General features: G+C 43.5%; 1 protein-coding gene across 1 annotated transcript in view; it reads right to left on the bottom strand.

Annotated features, from left to right (window-relative positions):
* The window catches only part of LOC145391409 (solute carrier family 4 member 11-like), a 207,066-nt gene that overhangs the window by 26,154 nt on the left and 156,817 nt on the right, over positions 1–24,095 (bottom strand). Inside the window, exons 6-10 of the mRNA XM_080266016.1 lie at positions 16,082–16,292; positions 13,793–13,906; positions 5,618–5,729; positions 3,454–3,548; positions 2,304–2,589 (exon numbers count right to left, since the gene is read on the bottom strand). Coding sequence (XP_080122142.1) covers positions 2,304–2,589; positions 3,454–3,548; positions 5,618–5,729; positions 13,793–13,906; positions 16,082–16,292 — 818 coding nt within the window. The remainder of the gene's footprint in view (positions 1–2,303; positions 2,590–3,453; positions 3,549–5,617; positions 5,730–13,792; positions 13,907–16,081; positions 16,293–24,095) is intronic.

Raw genomic sequence — 24,095 nt, 5'->3', positions numbered from 1 at the left:
AATCTGATTTTTAGAATGATGATGTGATATGCATGAATTTCTCTCTTACATTCTATTCTTTGTCCATCCATCCATCCATCATCCAATCTCTCTTTGTTCTTCACGCAAAAACAAACAATAGGTGATGGTTGTTTTCCGCTAATGCCTCTAACTTATCGCAGGAAGAGCAACACACAAAGGAAGACTCAGCACTCTCCATTCCTACAAAAACACACATGAGATACACGAGGGAGATGGTCATAAGTCTGATCGTATATATGTTACACGGGTAGCTTTGGTCAGGCAAAAATGGCTAAAATAAACACACATGACCCAGTATCCCCGTGGACTTAGCAGACTTTGTAAAACATCTTCCTCATCTGATGATTCCGTGCATTACGCTTTATTATCCCATTTTATGCTTATTACTTCTTCTTTGTATCGACACGGCTTGCATACGTAACATACAAGGATTTAACATACACGATACAGAAATAAAATCTAAAAGGTATGATGCCTAGGAGCCTCTACAACCAACAAAATGACAGGCTTTGGGTAGAGGGTTAGTAAATTGTGATCTAAATTCGCGTCGTCATAGGGTCAATAAAGTCAAGTGGTTTCGTACATTAGCTGAGGACTCTTGAGAAGAAAATGTCCCAGGGAATGTGTGAAATTTTTCTAGAGGTTATTGTTGGCATAACTTTGACTATTAAATGCCAAATCAACACAGGTCTAATTTTCAGCCGTTGCGGAGCTACAGTAACTGATGGCCTTATGAGTAAGTTATGGGGGAGGGAGATCATTTTCGCCCATAAAGGTATCAGTAATTGTCGCTCCGTAACACCTGAGATCTGGACCCATGTTGATGTAATGTTTACAACTCAAAATTATCCCAAATATCACCTGAATTTCCTCACGTATTTCCTAGGACGCTCTGCATGCAAGTCGGATGTGTACTGAACCATGGCTTTATATCAAGGTTCCTCAGTGATGGTTAGGAGTGTGGTAGTATCTGTCTCGATTTAAACAAAAAAGTCTGGTTGGATATACAGAAAGTACTCATTATATGCCGCCATTTTATGTCCTATACGCATTGAAGTCAACAGTAATAAAAAACGACTGCCTATTAAATTTCCATTGCTACCTAATTTTACTAATATTCTTCGATTTACAGTACCGGCTGTATGACCTGTAAAGATGACTGATTACATTGAGTACAACAAAGGTTCATCCGTCCTACGTATTTTTGTGAAGAATATGTTCGTATCTTAAGAATAAATCTGCTGTTCATGCATATAGCTGTGTGGCCTCAAGACCTTTTCAACAGTACTACAGAAACTCGTCATTGTGGACAGTACGAAACATAATGAACGTGCAACAATATCACTGTATGGCTGAGTCTAGCTACTCTTTCCGACATTCATGCATCATAATTTACTTGGCAATTTCAACAAACAATTCGTAGCCCCGTTCACACAAACATGTGCATATGTCAAGCCTGTAATGTGTATGAACTGCCACACTTCCACAACACACTGATCCTGTCTCATGTTTATGTGTACCCCTATGAGCAAAAGTTCTCCGACATTTTTTTAATGGCTCTGGTATCGGAAGGTATGGCATGAACTATTAATTAATACATTTAATTTTTAAAACAATATCAAGCAACAAAATTCGAATGTGGGAAGGAGGGATACTTCCTCGTTTGGAGAGAAGTGAGAAACATGGACGGCAGGACGCAATGCTGGAAGACTGGTGACGAAATTTTGCTCCTTGCTGGACACTGGTGAGCAATACTTTGATTCACCATTTGCCACTACCACTGGCTGGAGGGAAGTTGCAGTCAGGGTTTTACACCGACCGAACACCTATTGTCCAGTGTTATGGTGGCCGTTCGGAAGCTTACTACAGTACATGAAAACTGCCACATACAGTTTGCAATGGTACTGCTAGTCTTGAAATACATGGAACTGCCAAAAAAGGTGTTGTTTGGGTGATCTATCTTGGCTATGACTTTCAGGAAGGAGTACCGTAGTTGGGGTAGTAGGTGAGCTGAAACTAAGCCATGTGAGTGTATAATAAAGCCTGACAGTGGTATACAAGGAGTTGAAACTGTCATCCATCAACGTGAAAAAAAGATAGTACATTATTAGTCATATCCAGTAAATAAAAAAAGTTCAGGGACTGGTGGGGACCATGAGGAAAGTAAATTATAAGGCAAGGCACGTGGACCAACACACACACATACACACACACACACACACACACACACACACACACACACACACACACACACACACACACACACACACAAACACACTTACGTCTTGTTGAAGTTGTAGAGCATAACACCAAGCCAGAGTGTGCCGAACATGAGGAAGAGGTAGAGGATGGAGTTCTCCCGCCGACACACCTCCACCACTAAGCTGAGAGACACATTGGGGTCCTTGGAGAGAGACGCCGCGTGTGCCGTGCCGCTCGTCACCAGCTGCGTGTCGGAGGGGCCGTAGCTCTGGTTGGTGGACACAAGGTTGTAGGTCGTGCCCGCCGCGTACACTGTGTTGTTCTCAGGGTTCTGGCACGCTGAGCTGTAGTAGTTCGCGTCGAAGTCTGTGTAGGGGGAAGGCATATGGTTAGGGTACTTGTCTCACAGTTCTTGTCTCTGTTCTAGATGTTTTACTCTATTCTCTCTCTCTCTCTCTCCCCGAAAACACAGATACATAATAAAAAGTAGCTTGCCAGTATGTATGAAACGAAAAGTATATAATGAATGTATGATCCCAGCTATGACGTACGACTGTGAGACCTGGAAACTGACAAAATCAATGGAAAATCAACTAATTCGTTCTCAAAGAGCAACGGAAGGTCAATGTTAGGAATATTTTTCAGTGACAAGACAAGATCAACTTAGGTGAGAGGGCAAACTAAAGTCAAAGACATTATAGAAGTTATAAAAGAACAGAAATGGCGGTGAGTAGGCCACGTAGCAAGAATAAGGGATAACCGATGAAGCAAGAGGCTGATTGACTGGACTCCAAGAGACCGTAAACGCAGCAGAAAAAGGCCAGACAGGAGGTGAAGTGATGAGACAGAGAAGTTTGCAGGCAAAACGTGGCATAGATTGGCTCAGTCAAGGAATTCGTGGAAAAGGTTGGGGGAGGCTTTTGTTCAGCAGTGGACTTGCAATAGCTGATATTATATATATATATATATATATATATATATATATATATATATATATATATATATATATATATACATACAGATTATATCTATATATATATATATATATATATATATATATATATATATATATATATATATATATATATATATATATATATACACACACACACACAGATAGATCGACAGGTAGATATGCTGCGATCAATTAATTCCACTGTAACCCCCATCTCTCTCTCTCTCTCTCTCCCTCCCTCCCTCCCTCTCTCTCTCTCTCTCTCTCAAACTCACTTTTCCTGACGGCAGTGAAGGCGTCGTTACAGAAGGCGATGGAGATGAAAAGAGCAAAGATCTCCTCCGTCGATCGAGTAGACCATCTCATCAACCTGGGAACAAAATAATGTTTATAAAGAGTCTTCGCTGCTTCAGTACAATGTATATCTAAAACACGCTGAATCCGCTGACATATATATTTTAGTTAAGTCATGCTACCATCCGGCGATTTTAGCTCAACGTAGGAAGGATCTTTATTGGTGGTGAAAGGCGTCATGAAGGCTCTGTCACGGTCATCCAGCTCGAACAAGGTCCCTGATGCTGATTAAGTCGGGAAATAACAACGAAAAAAAATAAGTGCCGTCTGAATTTAGGGGTTAATATTTTTCTCGACATCCGCAGACGATTTTATTCAGCTTAGGAGACGCTTTTCGAACTGGAGGGATAAAGTGTAGCCTCTAACAACCACTTCAGTACAAGAGGTCTGCCCTAACTAATTTTCAGAGCGTCTGTTCACTGGCCTGATTAAAACTTTTGTCATCGGAGGGAAGGTGTTAGCCAATTTTCCCTACAAACAGGTCTCTAAGGCTGTTTACCGTCTGCCTTCTCTGGACGCACTCAGTTTTTCAGCACGAGGACGTTTTTTTTTATTCTTTCTACTAAACGGTTTTATTCAAGTTACGGGAGACAGATTAGTGGTGAAGGGGTTAATGTACACTTAATGTAACTTTTCCACTTAAGTCACTCCTAAGCCAAGTCGTCTGGTGGCAGCGAGAATATACAAATTAGTCATAGAGCGGAGGAATATCTCAAACAATCTCAGGACTGGTACAAATGCCTTCAGCTGAGTAGAATCGTCTGGATTAGCCCGAACAGAATACCAAAGTCAGTCCGTGGCAGCCAAAGAGCAGAGTGTCGTTAGAAATTATTGCTTAGTTGTAAGTTTTCACATTAGTACTTTCACCTGGACTTACCCAAATTTTTGCACTTTTCTTGGTTCGCTTCACGCAACTCAGTACCAGAAAAACACAGTTCAAATTTCCTTCTATGAGCTTTTCGTGACTAGTATAATACTCCTGTGTTTAATATATTCGTACAATTCAGCATTCGTGATAAAGAGATGGCAATTTTAGTCCAACTTAAAATGAGGAGTATAGATCACAACAGCCAATCCTGCAGGAGTGGGGGGGGGGGGAGTCAAGGGTGTTTGCATCCCCCTCCCCCTGTTTTTCACCAGTACCAATTATCTTCTGCAACGAGTATACAGAATCACTGACTGAATGACGGAAATACACATGTACAAGTTTCTGAGCGAATGAATTTAACTCTGCTGATGATATTTTGCAGTAACATGGTTGTATAATAAACTGTGATAACGCATATATAGGGTTTTGTTGTCACTATGAATTGAGAAAGCATGATTGTTGTCAATGGGGTTTTAAAAGGGGGGACAACTTTTTTGACCTCCCCCTTATAACAAATACTGTATCCGGCCCCAGGACATTAACCCTACGTAAGTTGTCACGTGTCTGGTACCTGTATGGGTGGACGTATCAACCCCTTCAATCCAATGATGTATATTTCAACTCTTGCCACTTTCAGACGATTTTGTTCAGCTCAGGAGGTATATCTCGTCCTGAAGGCATTAATCAAGGCTGTGTCTAACCTTCCCAGATCGAAAAGTCTCCCCTTGACTGAATGAAATCGTCAGAGAGTAGCAAGAATAAAATGAAAAATGAATGAAGGTGTTGAACAAGCAATCTCATACACAATTTAGGGTTAAAGTTTATATATACGGCATTACAGGACGTTGAACAAGCAATCTTATAAACAAACTTGAGCTCAAAATTCCGAAGAGAGGACCGGTACACAATGAATAACTGAATAAATGAAGGAAATATATACACTGGCAAAATTATAACCTTGAAAACTTTTATGCATACGGTAGCCTGAGACATGGAAAATATGCATGAATGAAGGCATAATCTAGCCATCTCATAAACATATGCTTAGAAAAAGTTTATGATTATAGTATTTGGATAAGATGAATGTATGAGTGTATGTGAATGTATAAAATCATCAGTATTTGGATAAGATGAATGTATGAGTGTATGAAAATGTATAAAAAAAAATTCAGTCTCATACACAGACATAATCTTTAAACGGTTGATGATTACAGTACCTGGATACGTCGAAGAGTGAGTACATGACGAGGAAGAGGCTGTTCCAAAGGCCCACCGCACAGTACATGGCGTTGAAGTTCAGCTTGAAGTCCTCACATATGTAGAAGATGACTGCAAGAAGGCGAGAGATGGGGGTCAGTGGAAGGCTTGGATTAATGGAAGAATTATTTTGATTATGAAAGTAGGTTACACTAGTTCGGCTCGACTTGGACCTTTTCGTTGGGGTTGTGTGTGTGTGTGTGTGTGTGTGTGTGTGTGTGTGTGTGTGTGTGTGTGTGTGTGTGTGTGTGTGTGTGTGTGTGTGTGTGTGTGTGTGTGTGTGTGTGTGTGGAGGGGTAACAATGTGAGTGGAGAGACTGGGGGTGGGGAAGTAAGTGGGGGAGGGGGTAGGGCAGTGGGTGGAGGGGCGGGAAAGTGAGTGAAAGGGTGGAGCAGTGAGTGGGGGTGTGGAGGTGGGGTGGGGTAGGGCAGTGGGTGGAAGGATGGGAAAGTGGGTGGAAGGATGGGAAAGTGGGTGAAAGGGTGGAGCAGTGAGTGGGGATGTGGGGGTGGGGTGGGGTAGTGGGTGGAGGGGTCAAGGTGAGGGTGGAGGGGTGGGAAAGTGGGTGAAAGGGTGGAGAAATGAGTGGGGGTGTGGTGGAGGGCAGGAGCAATAAGTCGGGGTGTGGTGGAGGGGTGGAGCAATAAGTGGGGGTGTGGTGGAGAGGGTGGAGGGGGGGCACAAGTAAGTTGAAGAAGACTGCACTGGGCTTATGCAAAGTGGGTACTGCAATCTCAGCCTCCCCACAAGAAATCAATAAGCCTATAGCCAGGGTTCAGGCGCAGTGCTGTATTCATAATGTTTCTTAGCCAAGGTTCAGGAGCAGTGCTGTATTCATAATGTTTCTTAGCCAACGTTCAGGAGCAGTGCTGTATTCATAATGTTTCTTAGTCCATTTCTGCGCTATACACGTCACCATAGCAGTTCATCATTACCTGGAATTATTTTGTTGTTTGTTATTCTTCGCTTTAATATTAACTCTGGTTTGTTTGTTAAGTGTTTGGTCGCCGTAAGAGCGGAAACAATTACAAGTAACTCAATACACAAGTTACGACCAAGAAGTTTATGGAATATGGCTAAAAGTATCATATTCATAAAACTTCCTGAGCTTAAAATTAGGCATAATATTCTTTGTTCATGTTATTATCTTTCCCCCAAATGGCTACCAAACACTTCACAACCTAACTGTAGAGAACACCAACGCGAAAAATACGACACAATGAGATTATTTCTTTGAAGATTTCGCTGCTGTGGATACTAAGTTTATCCTAAGAATTTGCTGAGATCCTTTGAGAATACGGGTCCGGGGCAATATTGATGGTGGCTTACTTCTCTTGAGCCCCTTCAGCCTGGTTATACACAGGTCCCTCATCTATCTTCCCTGTCCCCTAAAGGAAGGATGGTAGAGTGCAAGACGAGGGCAACTTCGGCCTGCAATCCACGGGGCTCACGTTTACGATGAGAGAGGGGCCACAAGATTAACAGTAACGTCATTTTTGCTTCCTTCTTGCTTTTCCAAGGTGATTTTACTCATCTTAAAAGAGCTCCTTAGAAAAGAATAGGTTAGTAAAGGGTGAGATTCCCCTAGCTCGAAAATTCCCTTGAGCTGAATGAAATCGTCTGGGTACAGCAAAAACTAAAATAGTAAAAATACGTCCTCAGCATGAAGGGGTTAATGGTGAGGCGCGGAAAAGCAAGGGTACTGTTATTAATATTAGTCTGCTGTGGAAAAAAAAAAATGTGTATGTGTGTGTGTGTTTGAGAGAGAGAGAGAGAGAGAGAGAGAGAGAGAGAGAGAGAAATAGTTTTGAGATAATAAATTAGAGACTAACTTGTTCCTGAGAGATACCATGCATGGCTGTGAACAAAAAAGCAAATACATAAAAATAATATGCATGTAAAAATCACCGGACGCCTGGTGGCCTAGTGGGTTACGGCGACCAACTGGACGTGGCGCAGAAGAGATCGGTGTTCATCGCTCACACTAAAGAATACGCGATTGTTATACCTTAATTGACTCCTGTATATTACTTTGATCGCCTCAGTAGTTTTCCTTCATAACACGGAAGAGGAAGTTAAGGTGAAGTTTGCAGAATTAATCGCTGAGGAGGAAGTGTTACGAAATCTCCTACGGTGGTGGAACAGAATGCGAAAGTTGTCCCGACCTGAGAGGGGTAATGGTAGACACGCGTGTGTGTGTGTGTGTGTGTGTGTGTGTGTGTGTGTGTGTGTGTGTGTGTGTGTGTGTGTGTGTGTGTGTGTGTGTGTGTGTGTGTGTGCGTGATTTGTGGGTGGCATTAATGTGTGTTTTATTTCATGATTTCTGCGTGTTTTTATTGGGCAGTACTGCAGGCGACACACCACGAATAAATTATAAACACAGATTACAGCATGCAGCCACCCGCCCCCATCATCATCATCATCATCATCACAAAGGTCTCCCATCTTTCTCAACCTTAACTTACTGGAATTTAGTTTGTTCCATCCAATCCCAGCAAATCTCCAAATCTCACCACTCTCCTATCGTACTGTACAAAGACCCATCTGGTCCTCTTCAAGGCGTCTGTTATAGCAGGGGACAATACTCTGCCAAATGAATTTCACCCCATACTCTTTTGCTTCTCTCTTTCCTCTGTTGACAAAGCTTGCAATGTTTCTCTGCCCACACCTGATTCTCTTTGGTATAAGGCGTCCGGGATTGACTGATACACTACAAAGATCATGGCTGCGAAACAACAGAGGTCACAGAGAAATGACTGACACTGACCAAGTGTGAAGCAGACGCAGTGGACTAGGAGACGAACTGTTGACTCTGGGTGTACCTTCACTTTATGATAATTATTGAAAGCGAAAGTAAATAGAACCATAACTGAAAGTGGAATATTTACAAAAACTGCCGAAGAATATAGCGGAAAAAAAAAAAAAAAAAAAAAAAAAAAAAAAAAGGGCACGCTTAAGTATCATCATCATCATCAGCAGCAACAGCAATAAGCATGGATTAGTCCACTACGGAATAAAACCTTCAGCCATCTTTCCACACTTTAGCCTCTTGGCCTATTCCGTTTTACGGTCATTTTCCCTACACTTACGTCTCTCCTTAACTCTTCCTCTCACCCCAGCTCTAAGGAATTAAGGTTGATTCCCACTATACCAGCACGTAAACGGACCGTAACCCGACCTTCACCTGACCGTCACTGGACAACAGCATGTTCATCCACATTGCACGTCTGGTCTCCTGCAGTACGGTTGCAGTACAGTCCTGTTCGTGCACCCGGAAGGATCTTATCTCTACGGTGGATGTGTCTGAAAATGTTAGTAGGCTACAAGTGACTTGGCAGTAATGGCGCTCCTTTTAGAAGAGGAAGAAGAGGAGAATCAAAGAATTAACAGAACAAACAACATAACTACCAGATGAACTTATTAAGCTTAAGACTGGTTTGTCTTCGTCTAAAATCCTAATTATTTCATTGAGTTACCTCCAGACGGTTCAACCATCCCTGCACCAAACCTTTCAGAACGGCAAATGTGTTGACTATTGTACTACGCTATCGCCAGACGTTTTGTTCCTATTTTCAAGAACCTCTCGTACTGAAGACGTTAATTAAAGTCTCATAACTCCTCAGATATCAGTTCTCCGTTGACTAAAATAATATGGCGTTAGAACAGAATAAACTAGTTGTTAACGCATTCGCAGTAGTTCCCAAACGTTTTCCGTTCTGTTGCTCCCTGGACAAAATAAGGTAATACCCGCGGCCACACCTACATCTTACTGGAAGGAACAAAGCAACGTTGCTTATAATTAATAAGCATGGCATTTGAACATTTCGGGCAATTAAAAATATAGGCGCGGAACACGCACGTAAAAACGCCCAACAAGTGATCTGAAAACTCAGCGGTGCGAATGAAACTGCACTACGCTACCAAATGAGGTATCTGTGACTGAATCACACAGTAAGGGCACAGCTGCAGGTGCCGGTAGGTACCCATGCCGGTCCCATGTTCACACTATCCAACACATACAGGATCAGGACCTGAACGTTACCGGACAGGCACAGCAAAATATTCTCGCCAAGAAACGTGACCGACAACTTCCGGTGACGGTGCAGGTCCGGTGTAGCGTGAATGCAAGTGGTTATACCATTGAATTATATTTTGTCGGTCCGGTACGGTACGTTACATGTCGGTGAAGTTACGTATAATGTGAATCAGCCCTTAACCGTCTAGTTTACGCCAGGCGACTTACCCAGCTGAAAGTGTCATATGAGTATTGGTCCTAATACCGATACCATTAACCCTCTCATGGTCTGGACTAGTCTAGGATTCTATTCCTGTTAACGCCAGACGATTTTATTCAGCTGGGAGTGAGTCATACCAGCTTCAATGCTAATACTGCACTGCTACCATTAACCCTTTCATGGTTGAGACAAATCCAACATTATTCCAAGCAACGTCAAACGATATTATCCTGCAGTGGGAGAGTCACAGAAGCTGGGAGTTAAAGGAGGTGATTTGGAAGGTGAAAGAAACCGCTGACGTGAGTGATGGCGAGGGAAAGGTCACGAGTCAAATGCTATAGTTCGTCTACCTTAACCTGGTGCAGATTTTTCGTCTTTTTGCTGCTTACTTTCCGTATTCATGTGGTAAAACAGGATAATATTACGGCTCTCAGTCCTGTTCAGAATGCCTTTTCCTGGCCTGCACCATATTCTTGTGTTAATATCTTTTTACATCTCAGTATTCAAGATGGGGGATATGGTAATTTTTGTCAAGTTAAAGTGGACAGATTGCAGTTGGTGATGAAGTGTAGTGTTAGCAGTGTAGTGTGGGCAGGGTAGCGTGAGTAGTGTTGTGTAGGCAGTGTAATGTGAGCAGTGTAGTGTGGGCAGTGTAATGCGAGCAGTGTAGTGTGGGCAGTGTAGTGTGAGCAGTGTGGTGTACGCAGTGTTGTGTGAACGGTGTGGTGTGGGCAGTGTAATGTGGTCAGTGTAGTGTGGGCAGTGTAATGTCAGCAGTGTAATGTGAGCAGTGTAGTGTGGGCAATGTAATGTGAGCAGTGTGGTGTGGGCAGTGTAGTGTGGGCAGTGTAGTGTGGGCAGTGTAGTGTGAGCAGTGTGGTGTAGGCAGTGTTGTGTGAGCGGTGTGGTGTGGGCAGTGTAATGTGAGCAGTGTAGTGTGGGCAGTGTGGTGTGGGCAGTGTAATGTAGGCAGTGTATTGAAAGCAGTGTAGTGTGGGCAGTGTAATGTGGGCAGCGTAGTGTGGGTAGTGCTGGGGGTGGATGGAGTGAGGTGGGAATGAAGGGAAGTACATGTTATAGGTCACTGTTTCCTCGGCACACACCAAGTAACACCTTGTAATGATTTCTCCTGCACCTTACACCTTAACACTGCCTTATATACTTCTCTTTTAAATACTGACACAGCTTGCACGAGTAGCTGCGAGAATACCAAAACCTACAGCTACCTTTAACCCTTGGAGAATACGACCTAATCACGTGACCTGACCTCACTTCACCTCATCTCACCGGGGGATATACCCTTACACAGAGAAATTTGATAATGATGGGTGGTTTATAATTACTTTGAACACTGGAATAATTATTTTTAACCAATTAGAATATCCCAATTTAAGAGAAATGTCTCAAGTTTCCGCATTTCCTGCCCTGAAGCACCCAATTTGACGATGTAATTTCTGTCCAAGCTTGCTAATTCCTGACAATTCTTTAAAACTTTCACGGGGCCAATAGTTTAGTCAATATTATCTCCTTCACATCCTTATTCCATCCGCTCTTCACACACACGCTGAGTGAAATCATCTGAAGCTAGGGTAGAAAAAAAAAAAAACACCAAACGTCTGCATCAATCACTACACCTCCGTCATTTCTTAAGACGTTCTCGGACTGAAGGGGTTAAGCATCCACATCAGGAGTTAAATACCCAAGCGAGTTAAAAGGAATACTTCTGGGTAATTTATATGGTTCCTTAAAAACAAAATGAAAAGAGGATATTCATTTAGTACTCTCGGGCTCCTATGGTTCACTCAGATGAAGAAAATCGTCTGGCGTTGAGAGAGAGAGAGAGAGAGAGAGAGAGAGAGAGAGAGGAAAGAACTGGAGACAGCTTGGAAAAGAGAAATGAAAGCAAGAGGCAAAGACAGACGAAAAGTGGGAGAGAGGAAAGGCGAGACAGAAGAGTGAGGTGCAACGTAGAGAGAGAGAGAGAGAGAGAATGTGTGTGTGTGTGTGTGTGTGTGTGTGTGTGTGTGTGTGTGTGTGTGTGTGTGTGTGTGTGTGTGTGTGTGTGCGTGTGTGTGTGTGTTTATTGCGGCTTCGGGTGAGAAACGAAGCCATCCAGAAGTACAAAAGATAAAACAGAAAATACATCACCGGTCTGAAAAGGATACCAGTCAGACTAATCACCTTCTGTTTATACATACTAGTTTTGTGGCTAATATCAACACCTATGATTTTACTGCTGAGAAATTTCGCCTGATTATGGAAAACGTAAATAAATAAATAAAATATATGTGCACACAAATATCTCGTTTGTCTTCCTACATTACATTGAATTATGAAGGTAATATAACTACTTGTGGAGGGTGCACGTCGGGGGTTGAGTTGCGAGAGGCAGACCAAAAAAAAAACGGCCAGGGACGAGGTCTTAGAGTGAGACCTCAGGGATAATAAAGGACTGAAAGGGGAGACTGCCAGAGATTGAGCAGTGTGGAAAGCCGCCATTAGGTGACCAAGGCCGACGCATGCAAGCCTGTTGAAGCCTTTACAAGCGATACGAAAAGATACGAAACACTCATGGCTGGAGGAACTGAGAAATAATACTGCCTCCGTTAACACTCTCACGGTAGGGTAACTCTAGTATTCTGTTTCCTCTAATATCTGAAAACACTGTTAGTTTGGAATGAGTTAGGGGGGCGTGAGAATGTTAAGTGACAGTGTGGCATCATGAACAGCTGAGGCCACAACCGTTAAGGCGTCCCTCTGCTCATACCAACTACACTGCAAAGAATTATGGAAGGATGTTACAACTATCGATATTCAGTGGCCCATGCAAACACTCTCTCTCTCTCTCTCATACTGTGGGTCTTATGGTAACAACTTTATCAACAGTTTGCATAGAGACAAAAAATAATTCCTGTGATTTTGTTTTGTGTATAAAATGTAGCCTCTCTACCTGACTGACGGAAAAATGTTAAGCCATGATGAAGATTTGACCTTCAAAAAAATATATATGGGCTTATGGGGTTAATTTCTTGCGTGGAAAATTGTCTGCCTGAGTGATTTATTTAGGTATACCAACAGCAACCTTCACTGAATTAATATCACGAGGCCCCAACATCACCTGGAATACAGTCCTACAGTTCTCTCTACCATGGAAAGGTTGATGGTGATAGTATGGGAAGGAGATGGAAGAAAACACAAGTCAAACAGAGGTGAGCTTTATTCCGACTAGTTTCTTCAACGGCTCACTTCCATTTCACCTGCGTTTTCTTCCACCTTCCTCCCATACTTGTCAATATGTCTCTGCAGAGGCGATAGTATGAACGCTCACACAATTGTACACTCACTCAGTTGTGGAAAATCATCTGAAGATAGCCGGAGCAATATACTAAATCTATCCCCATCATCAGAGGGTTATATTAATCAATTATATCTCTCGGGAAAAAAAAAAAAAAAAGGCTGAAAGATTGATAAAGGTGTACTTAATATAGATGTCGCTGTATCATTCTACTGTTTCATCAGAAGCGTAGGGGTCCGCGGCTAAGCTTCTTGGCGCCTTTATAGAGCTTCAGCTGTTCTGTCCTGAGTGGCATTATGTAGGCATTACACCCACACATTCCCTCGCATACAACCCTGTATTGGCCACATCATGCTGGAGCGCTTCAACCCACTGCATCACCACGCATCTGTCTGCTGGGTATATGGTTACCGTCCACTGAAATAGTTTCCTGGGAGAGGAAACCATTTGTCTTGTAACTAAGGCAAAGTCACCTGAAGGTGGTTCTAGACTGAGTGGATTTTGATACACAAGGCAGCACTACATCGATGAGCGGATGATGTGGATAATATGGGTAACACTACATGTAGTATGTGGATGGTATATTTAAAGTAACTGTACTCACTTTTTATGTAGATGGCGAGGGGCGCTGTGGTGAGCTGGATGAGGAGGGGCTGGCCAGAAAACACACCCCAGAACACACCACCTATCACCTGCCCGATGATCACTTTCTTCACGTCTGAGGAAAGGCGAGCACGAGTTTATGACAGGGTGGCAGAGGGGACAAGGACGTGAAGGATGGCAGGGGTTAGTGGTAGGGTGGGAGTCAGGCAGGGGTTAGTGCTAAATAGAGGTGACGCCAGCAGGCAGGAGTTAAAGCTAAGGTGAAGGTAAGGCAGGGAACCAGGGATAAGTAGTCGGGTGGGGGTCGGGTAGGGAGGCCCTCCAGACCCACTGCAGGGCTTCCATACAGGCTTCATTAACCCACTCAGAACAAGGGGTCTCTACATTCAATAATATCGTCTAGATGTAGCAAGAGCAATTTTTTTTTTTTTTTTTTTTTAAATAACAGAACGGAGGAAGGAAAAACAAATGGGGAAAAAAAAATAATCCATACACCAGATTACTGGTGTCCTCTATTCATAAAATATCTGTAACAGTTAGACTTGAACAGTTGTGGGTTGAAATTTGGAGGAAAACAACTCTGGGGAAGCGAGTTCCAGAGAGATGCAGTTCGGGGAATGAAAGAATTCTGATAGGCAGAAGTTCTGCAATATGGTTGAGTGACATTCCAGTCATGAGCGCTACCAGATGCCCGTGTAGCACGAGGGAAGGCATGGAGAGGTGGCATCATGGACGCAACTTCGTCTGAGTATTTGCCAAAAAAATATCTGTAAAATAATGCAAGGGAGGCAACATTCCTTCTTACTTGCAGGGGAGGTAGTTTATATGTAATGGCAGGGTTGTTAATGATTCTAACAGCTTTATTCTGAATTTTGTCTAGTTGTCTTAATTCAACCTCTCCACAACCATTCCATAAGGGTGAGCAATATTCAAGCTGAGAGCGCACATGATTCTTATAAATTATAGCTAACTGCTCATCGGCGAAGAAGTTACGGACTCTGTACAATAATCCAAGTTTCTTTGAGGCGGTTTTAGCAAGTGATCTGACATGAGAGGTCCAGCTGAGGGCACTGTTAAGTGAGACACCAAGAATTTCAATACTTTTGGAGATGGGAATATTAGTAGCACTGAAGGTAATGTACGAATCTGGCAATATCTGTCTATTAGTAAACTGTATATATTTAGTTTTACTAGCATTAAAAGAGACAAGGTTGTTTTGTCCCCATTCACTGATTGTAGCTAGATCTTGATTTATGGAGATGGCTGTACTGAGTTGAGAGGTAGAGATATTAGACTTTGTAAATGGACGTCTGAGTGTGAATGAACTATGTAGTGTTGAGTCATCTGCATATGAGTGAACGGGATTGTGAGTGACAGATAAGAGATCATTAATATGAACCAGAAATAGGGTTGGCGCCAGAACTTATCCCTGCGGCACGCCGGCGTTAATTGAGTGGAAATTCGAATATACATTGGACTAAAGGAAGTAAAGGAATAAGGTTAAGCAAAGGAAAAAGGTTGATGGTGAATAAGGATGGGCTGGGAATAAAGACAGGAAGGAAATCAGTGTGGGCAGGAATAAGAGTAGGGAGGGAATAAGGGTAAGAAGAGTTAGAGAAAGGGAAAGTGTAGGTTTACAGGGCAAGCTAAGGATGGAGGTAGGCAGACGTGGACAGGACAGACAGGAGTGGGCAGGGGAGGCAGAGGTGGGAATGGATAGGCAAGGGTAGGTAGGAGTTAGCAAGGGCAGGGGCAGGCAAAGGTGGGAAGAGATAGACAGGGCTGGTTAGGGACAGGCAGAGGAGGGAAGAGATAGGCAAGGGCAGCCAGAGACAGGGACGGGCAGAGGCGAGAAGGGATAAGCAGGGAGAGGCAGGGGTGAGCAATGAGCAAAGAAAAGTAGTGAGTGGACGGAAGATTACGCAAAACATGCAAGTCTTATTACCTTCCATATAACTTTAATAAATAATGCCCCAAACTTGTTGCTAGCTTTCCTCTCAAAATCTAGAATCTGTCTCACTTGCCAAAAATAATATCTCACAGCAGCCTATATAATTATCATCAGCCATTCAGAATCTAATTATTGCATGCCTTACACAATTTGGCTATTGCCTGCCTCACAAATTATAATTACTGTTCGCCTTACAGAGTATAATTATTATCTATTACACAAAACAAAATTAATGTCTGCCTTACAAAATTTAATTACTTTACTATGCAACATCTGATACATGTCTGAAATATAAAATTCACAATTCTCCATTCCTGCCTCTCTCTCTCTCTCACTCACCTATTCTGCCGTGCGTGTTGTGATCATTAAGGACCCCGAACGCAATGGCAGGTAGGATGCAGGCGAAGTATAGGAAGAAGGTGGTGGATATAACCTTCTGGACGGTCTTGTGGCCTATCACCCCGTCCTTGTAGTCGGAGAGGTAGTGCGGTAGGCGGCGCTGCAGGTCCTCTCGTAGACCCCGCGCGAAGGCACACCGCTTCTCTTGTTGCTGGAAGGAAGAAATGAACACTGTAACACCTCTGCCCCTTACCAACACTTTAAAGCTTCTTCCTCTTGTGTACACCTTAACACTCAGGTTCCTACGACTCACTCTCAGATGAATAATATCGTCTGGCGTTAGCTGAAATACGAGTTTCCCTATAATTATTCAACGGCTTCAGTGGACCGCTTAACCCATGCTAGGCACCGTCTATAACAGTGTGGCTTTACTACGAGAATAAGGCAAGGATAGTATGGAACACTGCCTATCCTGATGAACACCTTAACACTTCTCCTGCTGCTGAAACGTACACATGAAATAAAGCTTCAGTTTCGTTGGAATGTAACCCTGAAGACAAATTCACAGGTGTCCCTACTTTTCGCCTGTGTGGTTTCGAAGGATTTAAGGCTTATTTTAGAAACGTAATCCACGGTGATGACGGGAAACCTCAGGCAAGGTGAGGTTACTGGTGGGGTCGGAGGTCAGGTCAACGATGAGGTGAGGTTAGGGCAAGTCACATATGATGATTCAGTCAAGTGGATGTAAATGGCAGCTGATAGTGCATATACAACCTCCTTTAATTAATTAAGAAAAGTGTGAGTATGAGAACATCACCATTCTCCGACTTTTTTTTTTTAATATTACTGTTTCTAAATAATTTCAATTCAATGTACCATGGATCTGTACATGAGGAGGTTAATGGAGGCTATATCTAACCCCATCACTTCCAAAATTCTTTAAGCTGAAAAAGTCGTTTGGAGGTACCACGTATAAAAAGGAAACAAGTCATGGCAATGAAGGGCTTACAATTTGTGGCAGCAACACACCATTTTTTTTTTTTCCCGCCACGAGAGAGGGACGCCTTCACGTGTTGGCACCGATATAACGGGGTGGCTCCACTACACTTACAAAAACGTCCCTCAGTTTCTACACCATCCCCAAAAGGAGGACGGAAAACTGCAGGAGGTCAACTTGAGCCTGCAGTCCACTGGGTTCACAATTCAGATAAACCTGGAACGGCAACTACTACTACTCCGACTACACGAGTCCCCCACAAAGATGAATAACTCCTTGTGGCCCATCACGTATGTGAGTGCAAGAATTATCGTGGCATAAGTTCATTGAGTGTGGTAGGGAAGGTATATGGAAGAATTATTATAGAGAAAGTAAGAGAGATATCAGAAGTCCTGGTGAGTGATGAACAGGATGGCTTTAGGAGTGGCAGAGGATGTGTGGATCAAATATTTGCAGTGAGACAGATAGTGGAGACGGCGTGTGAGAAGGACTATAAGGTGTTTATGATATTCATGGATCTGGAAAAAGCATACGGCAAAGCAGACACAGAAGGATTGTGGAAGGATTTGTGCATGTACGGTGTAGACGGTAAGCTGTTAGGTGCCGTCAAGAGTTTTTATTTTTTAATTTTAATTTTTTTTTTACGTGTCCGACTCTGGGCAAAGGCTCAAGGCCTATTTCTTGGGGGTAGTGGCCTATCCCAAGGCCCAGTAGTCCTCCTACACCTCCACATGTCACCACTTCGGCGCTAACACCCACCGTCCATACTGAATACATGCTAGGTCTGTCTCATACAGGACTGGTGTACTGGTATTTGCGGGAGTATTTTTACGACATGTCGGCGGGTCATCTGGTAGATCAGTAAAGTCTGCTTTTTTAGGAAATTCAAATCCTTAAACTGTTCCCTGCCCAAGCCGGGATTCGATCCTGGGTCCATTAGGACTGCAAGCCGCCTCTCTACCGATTCAGCCACCGCCTCCCCCTAAGTAAAGCACGTGCATGGGTAAATGGGCATCTAAGTGAATGGTTCACGATCGGTGTGAGCGGGCGACAAGGTTGTGTGATGTCCTCATCGTTGTTCAATATATATATATGGATGGGGTGATGAGAGAAGTACAAACACGAGTAATGGAGAGCGGGATGGCGTTGGTGATGAATGGTGATGGATGGAATATCTCAAATTTTGTTGTATGCTGATGATTCAGTACTCCTTGCAAATACCGGACAAGAACTTGGTAGACTAGTACAGAGTTTTGCTGATGTCTGTGAGCGTCGTGCCTTGATAGTAAATGTAGAAAAGAGTAAAGTGATGGTTACTGAGAGAGAAGGTGACTCCCAGTGTGACGTTACAGTGAATGGAGAGAGACTGGAATTGATGACAAGAGTTCAAATACATGGGTACAGTGATAGAAAAGAGAAGAAATGTGCATAAGAAGTTGAAAGTAGAGTGATACATGGAAGGAAAGTGGCTGGTGCAATGATGGCCTTGATAAGAAACAGAGGCTTGAGTGTTGCAGCTGCACGAGGCTTTCATGAAGGAGTGTTAGAGCCAACTTTAAAATATGGGTGTGAGACTATGGTGTGCCAGGAAAATGAAAAGTCAAGAGTGAGATTAGTGGAGATGGGACTGCCGAGGAATATATATGGAATACAGTGGGCGGACAGGATACGAAATAATGTGACTCGTGAATAATGTGGCGTGAGGAAGTCTGTGGACACCAGAATCGAAGAAAGTGTACTGTAGATGGTATGGTCATGTGGAGAGAACGGGTAACAACAGAGTGGTGAAAAAGGTATATCTGTGCGAATTTGAAGGCGGGAGGAGGCGAGGAAGGCCAAGGAGAAGGTGGAGGGATATGATGGATGAGTGTGTCAGGAAGAGAGGTTTGGAAGTCGGTCAGGCTAGGGAACTGACAAGAGATCGAGCTGGCTGGATGAATATTGTGAGGAGAAGCGCATGATCAGGGATTTGGCACCCCTTTTTTACGTGACATCGTCCGAATTGACTTTACCGGATACATTTATGAGAAGCTACTGTACGTGGTGAATATTTTTGGCATATCAATGCCACGATTCCGGGGGTTTGAATGGTGAATGAATGGAAGAATGGCCCATTTGAATGGGCAAATTTGGGTTGTCTGGACTTTGTTACTCCTCACCCTGCCATCGGGTGGGAAAGGAGGTCCGAATGATGATGATGATGATGATGATTCTTAGTTCGGGACGATTTATATAGCCCCAAAGACGTATTCTCTCTCTTTGTTCTTGCTTTACCCACACGGTTTTGCTGAACTCTGGCTCAACCATATGTAGTGACATGGATAGAAAGTCTCCATCACCTCCTTCACAGCGTCTACCTAAGCTGAACGAAATCATCTGAAGGTAGCGAGAACAAAATACCAGTAAAATGCCTCTGTCGGCGAGGTACGAGCGAGGCCATTTAAATCCGAAGCACTGAAATGTGGCCTTACACCCCGAGGATGCCTAGAGTATACTGATGGCTATCTACCTACCAAGTTTCATGCCTTTACGACAAACTGTCTGGCCTGTGGCCCTCTTTTGAAGATTTTCGACATGCTGCACTTGGCGCGTGTCACGTGCCACGTGCACCGCCTGGGTGTGATGAAACCTGTCAAAAACAAATCTTAAAGAATTGGGCTATCATATGGTGCAAACCACGCAGTGATCGGCCCTGTGGTTGCTGAGATATAAGCTTCTCAAAAGCGTTACGGTCGGGCAGGGTTGGGCCAGGCCGGGTCGGGCTGCTCATATGTGAGTAAATGCCACTACTTGATGAAAGACACGCAAGGGTTTCGCCCTCGCTCGGGACTAGGCTACTACTACTACTAATAATAATAATCTATATTATAATGATCCGATTTCTGTATGTTTGTTGGTTTGTTTGTTACCGCAACACAGCAAAAACGGCGCATGGTAGCGCATTTTTTGTTAGAGCGAGGTACCGTTAAAATGCTCCATCTTGAATAAAACAATTCCCAGTCCAATCAGGCCACCGGTTCCCGCGTTATGACTAATTTCTGGCTTATTGACATGGAGGCCGCCGAAGGCGGCCTTGAAGCGAATAATAATAATAATAATAATAATCACAATAAAAATAAAAATAATGACGTTATGGTTGTGAAAAGATTTCGAAGCAGTGAAAAAAGACCTACTAACGAGGGCGAGGCCCGATGAACTCCCTCAGTACCATCACGTGTTTTTATACCAAACTGCTTCCATTTCCTCAGGATTTGATTCAACTTGTGAGAGGCTTTTAGAACTGGAGAGGCTGTACGAGTATGTTTTTGCTTTTTATGCAAGGGAGGAGGAACCAAAGGCCACAAGCCCGTAAGACTGTTCCCTCCAAGAAAAAAAAAAAAAAAAAAAAAAGAATACAACAGGGAGCCACATTCCAGATCAATTCATTTCGAGACGCCTGAACACCCTGCACCCTTCAATATCCCCTTCACTGGTAGGGGCTCTGTTTAGATGAATACAATTTTTTCTCACGATTTACAGAAGAAAGAATGCGTCATCTTACTGAAGCGATTACACAGCTATACTCCGTTCACTTTAACTAGGCGCAAAACTGCCATCTCTGCAACATGAACGGCGGGACGTGGTACGAGTTTAAACACTGGAATATGGCGCTGGTCACGAGGAGTGCTGTGGAAAGGACGCGAGGCCATGGAATTATAATTATCTCTGCCAGTGATCTGTGAGAAACTGTCTACCAAGGGACGAGCATCTCCACCAGGTCAATGTGAACGAACTGTTGACATGTCCACTTCCCAAAGCTACATTCTCGTCATCCTCATCATTTTAAGGGTAGGTGACCGAGTACGCCCACAGAGGCACTATATGATCGAAGTGACACCTGCCGCTTCTTAGTGAGGGGAGAAGCACAAAAGTGAGACAGAGAAGAAACAAAGGTGTAAGAGGGTGAGACGTATGGGGAAAGAATGTGGACTGGGATAGCTTTTGAGAGAGAGAGAGAGAGAGAGAGGTGGGGTTGTGCGTACGAGAGGATGAGAGTGACACAGGGGGGAAAGCGGGTATGAGAGTGAATGACAGAGAATGTGTGTGAGTGAGTGTGTGAGAGGCAGAGACGGGGGTAGAGTAAGAGAGTGAGAAAGTGCGACAAGGGAGAATGTGTGTGTACTGACCCCTGACCTTACGGAACAAGCTTGGCCAATAATCCTGCGAGTGTGAGTGAGTGAGTGAGTGAGTGAGTGAGTGAGTGAGTGCGTGCGTGCGTGCGAGTAAGTGAGTGAGCGACAATGATGAGGAAGAGTAAAATTATAAAGGCAGGGTGATGAGGGAGAGGGCGTGATGCTGCTAACTCTCTCATGCTTGGGACAGCTCTAGCACTCTATCCTAGACGATTTTATTCAACTGAAATGAATCGCAGGTGCCAGAGTGTAAAGGAAGAGTGAACCTGGGAGAGAGTGAGAGTAAGAGAGTGAGAGGGGAGGATGAAGGCGTGAGAGGCAGGAGGGAGGAAAGATGTGACGGTGAGACAAAGTGAAAGTGAGTTTGAGAAAGAAAAGTGAGGATGTGAGAGTGAGATAGTGAGTGAGGATGTGAGAGAGAGAGAGAGTGAGTGAGGATGTGAGAGTGAGATAGTGAGTGAATGAGAATTATATACAGAGTGAGGATTTGGAAGTGAGGAACCGTGAACTATGGATTAAAAAAAAAAAGTGAAGCTGTGAGAGAGAGAGAGAGAGAGAGAGAGAGAGAGAGAGAGTAGGGTTATGAAAGTGAGACGGATAAATTAGGAGGTGAGAGGGAACGACAGCCAACAAATGAAGCCATTAGAGAGAATTAGAGAGAGGGTGTGGAAGCGTGAGTGAGAAACTGACGGGGAGAGAAGCGTGTGAAAGGGGGAACATAAAAAAAGATAACCAATTACTCAGTTTTGTGGGATTGACAAAATAATAGCTTCGTGTAATCCAGAGAAGCACTGAATGTAATAAATGTTAACTATACAGTACACAGATGGACCCCTGGTGGTTTAGTGGGGTAAGGCGCTCCAACCGGGTACGACCCACAAAGGTTTAAATCCAAGGAATGGTTGGGGTTTATTATGCACTAGCGAGAATGGGTGGTGTGTGTGTGTATGTGTGTGTGTGTGTGTGTGTGTGTGTGTGTGTGTGTGTGTGTGTGTGTGTGTGTGTGTGTGTGTGTGTGTGTGTGAGAGAGAGAGAGAGAGAGAGAGAGAGAGAGAGAGAGAGAGAATGGAGTAAGCCAGGCATACACATTAACATAAGCAAAAGCAAAGTTACCCAGACTGGCCCTACGCTCTGTCCACTTTAACTTTGCCCAAAATTACCATCTCTCCACCTTGAAAGCCTGGCTGTAACGAGAGATTAGCGCTGGAATATGGCGCTAGTCACTAAGAAGTGCTATGAAAAGGTGGCACAGCTGTAGTATTGTTTTCTCTGGCCACTGAACTACGGAAAATATGTAAAAATGACGGCACTCTCCTCCAAGTTAAGTCTCTCAGCTATATAACAAAAGCTGACGTTCAGGAATATTTAGCCGAGTTGTTCCGACCGTGAGAGGGTATTGGCGACAGTATTAACACTCTCAGGCTCCTACAGTTAATTCTCACCTATATCAGCAATTAATTCCCATCTCTTTCAAGGTAAACACAATGCTAATGGAGACGCGACCATGAAAGCATTAAGGCATGTAAACATTCGTAGCATCCTGCATGTTTTCTATTCGTCCTTTCCTATAAAATGTTCATGGTGGTTATTCTACTCCGCAGTGTGTTCCTTCTCAGTTTTTCTACCACTTTCGTATGGAGAGCTTTCTTTACTATCCTTGTCTTATTCTAGTAGTCAGTATTTCACTGAATTTTACTTGGAATTTTTCGTTCTTCTGCAGCTTATTTCTCGTAATTCAGTGGCAGAAGAGGACAATACAGTCCGGCATCATTTCCATAGTGCTTCTTCGTGACTAGCACCATATTCTAGCGTCAATCTCCTATCACAGGACAGCAATGAAGGAGAGAGGACAATTTTTTGTAGGAGTTGCAAAGCATGGGTGAGCTGGCCTACTGCAACTAACCTCCCTCCTTACGCTGTTCTTATGCCCTTATGAAGCATTATGTAACTAGAAGTGGCACACAGGCAGGCACAAACATGGACCCGGTACACAAACAAACCTGCCATCTGTTGCCTTTATAAACTATGATTTGTATTTGCAGGAAAGGACAGGTACAAACTCCTCTTGAACTTTCGTAAAAATAAATAAATAAATATCTGTTACAAAGGGGAAATTATCATCAACTGTACTTTGCGTTAACAGGATGGACAAAGAAAGTGGAGAGAGTGAACTTGCCGCGTCCCTCGTTCTTCCTGCAAATCCACATCCGAGCTACCTGAGAGATCTGTTTGTAAGCTTGTTTGTGAATTTGGACCCAGCCTCATTTCCCAGCCGGCGAGCTCATTATACCACCTCACCTCGCATCACCTGGTTTCATTTCACATCACTTTACCTCACCTTATAATTATCACCTCAGTCACATCACATCGTATTACCTCAATTCATTTCACATCACATCAAATCACATTACTTCACCCTCGTACCACCTCAGTCACATCACATTTCATTATAAAGATTCACCTCACCTCATCTAACACCATGTTACTTCACATCACTTTACCCGAATACATCACCTCACATCACATTTCACATTCCATATCACATCCAATCACATCACATCACATCACATTTCATATCACATCACTTCATATCACATCACATCACATCACTTCATATCACATCACATCACTTCATATCACATCACCTCATCTAAGATCAGATTGCCTCACCTAGCACCTCAGTCATATGGCCTCACCTCACCTAGTCTCACATCACCTCGCCCCACCCCACCTCACACTCCATCACCTCGCCTCATCTCACGCTGGCATCAGTCAAAACAGTGGCTCTCATCCTATTCTTCAGTTCATCATCCATTCATTAAGTTATTCAGGGCTTCGTTACCCA

Source organism: Coenobita brevimanus, chromosome 18 (genome assembly GCF_032717465.1).
Source record: "Coenobita brevimanus isolate Jiangsu-jjx chromosome 18, ASM3271746v2, whole genome shotgun sequence".
NCBI classification, from domain to species: Eukaryota; Metazoa; Arthropoda; class Malacostraca; order Decapoda; family Coenobitidae; genus Coenobita; species Coenobita brevimanus.
This window is presented reverse-complemented; position numbering and strand designations above follow the sequence as displayed.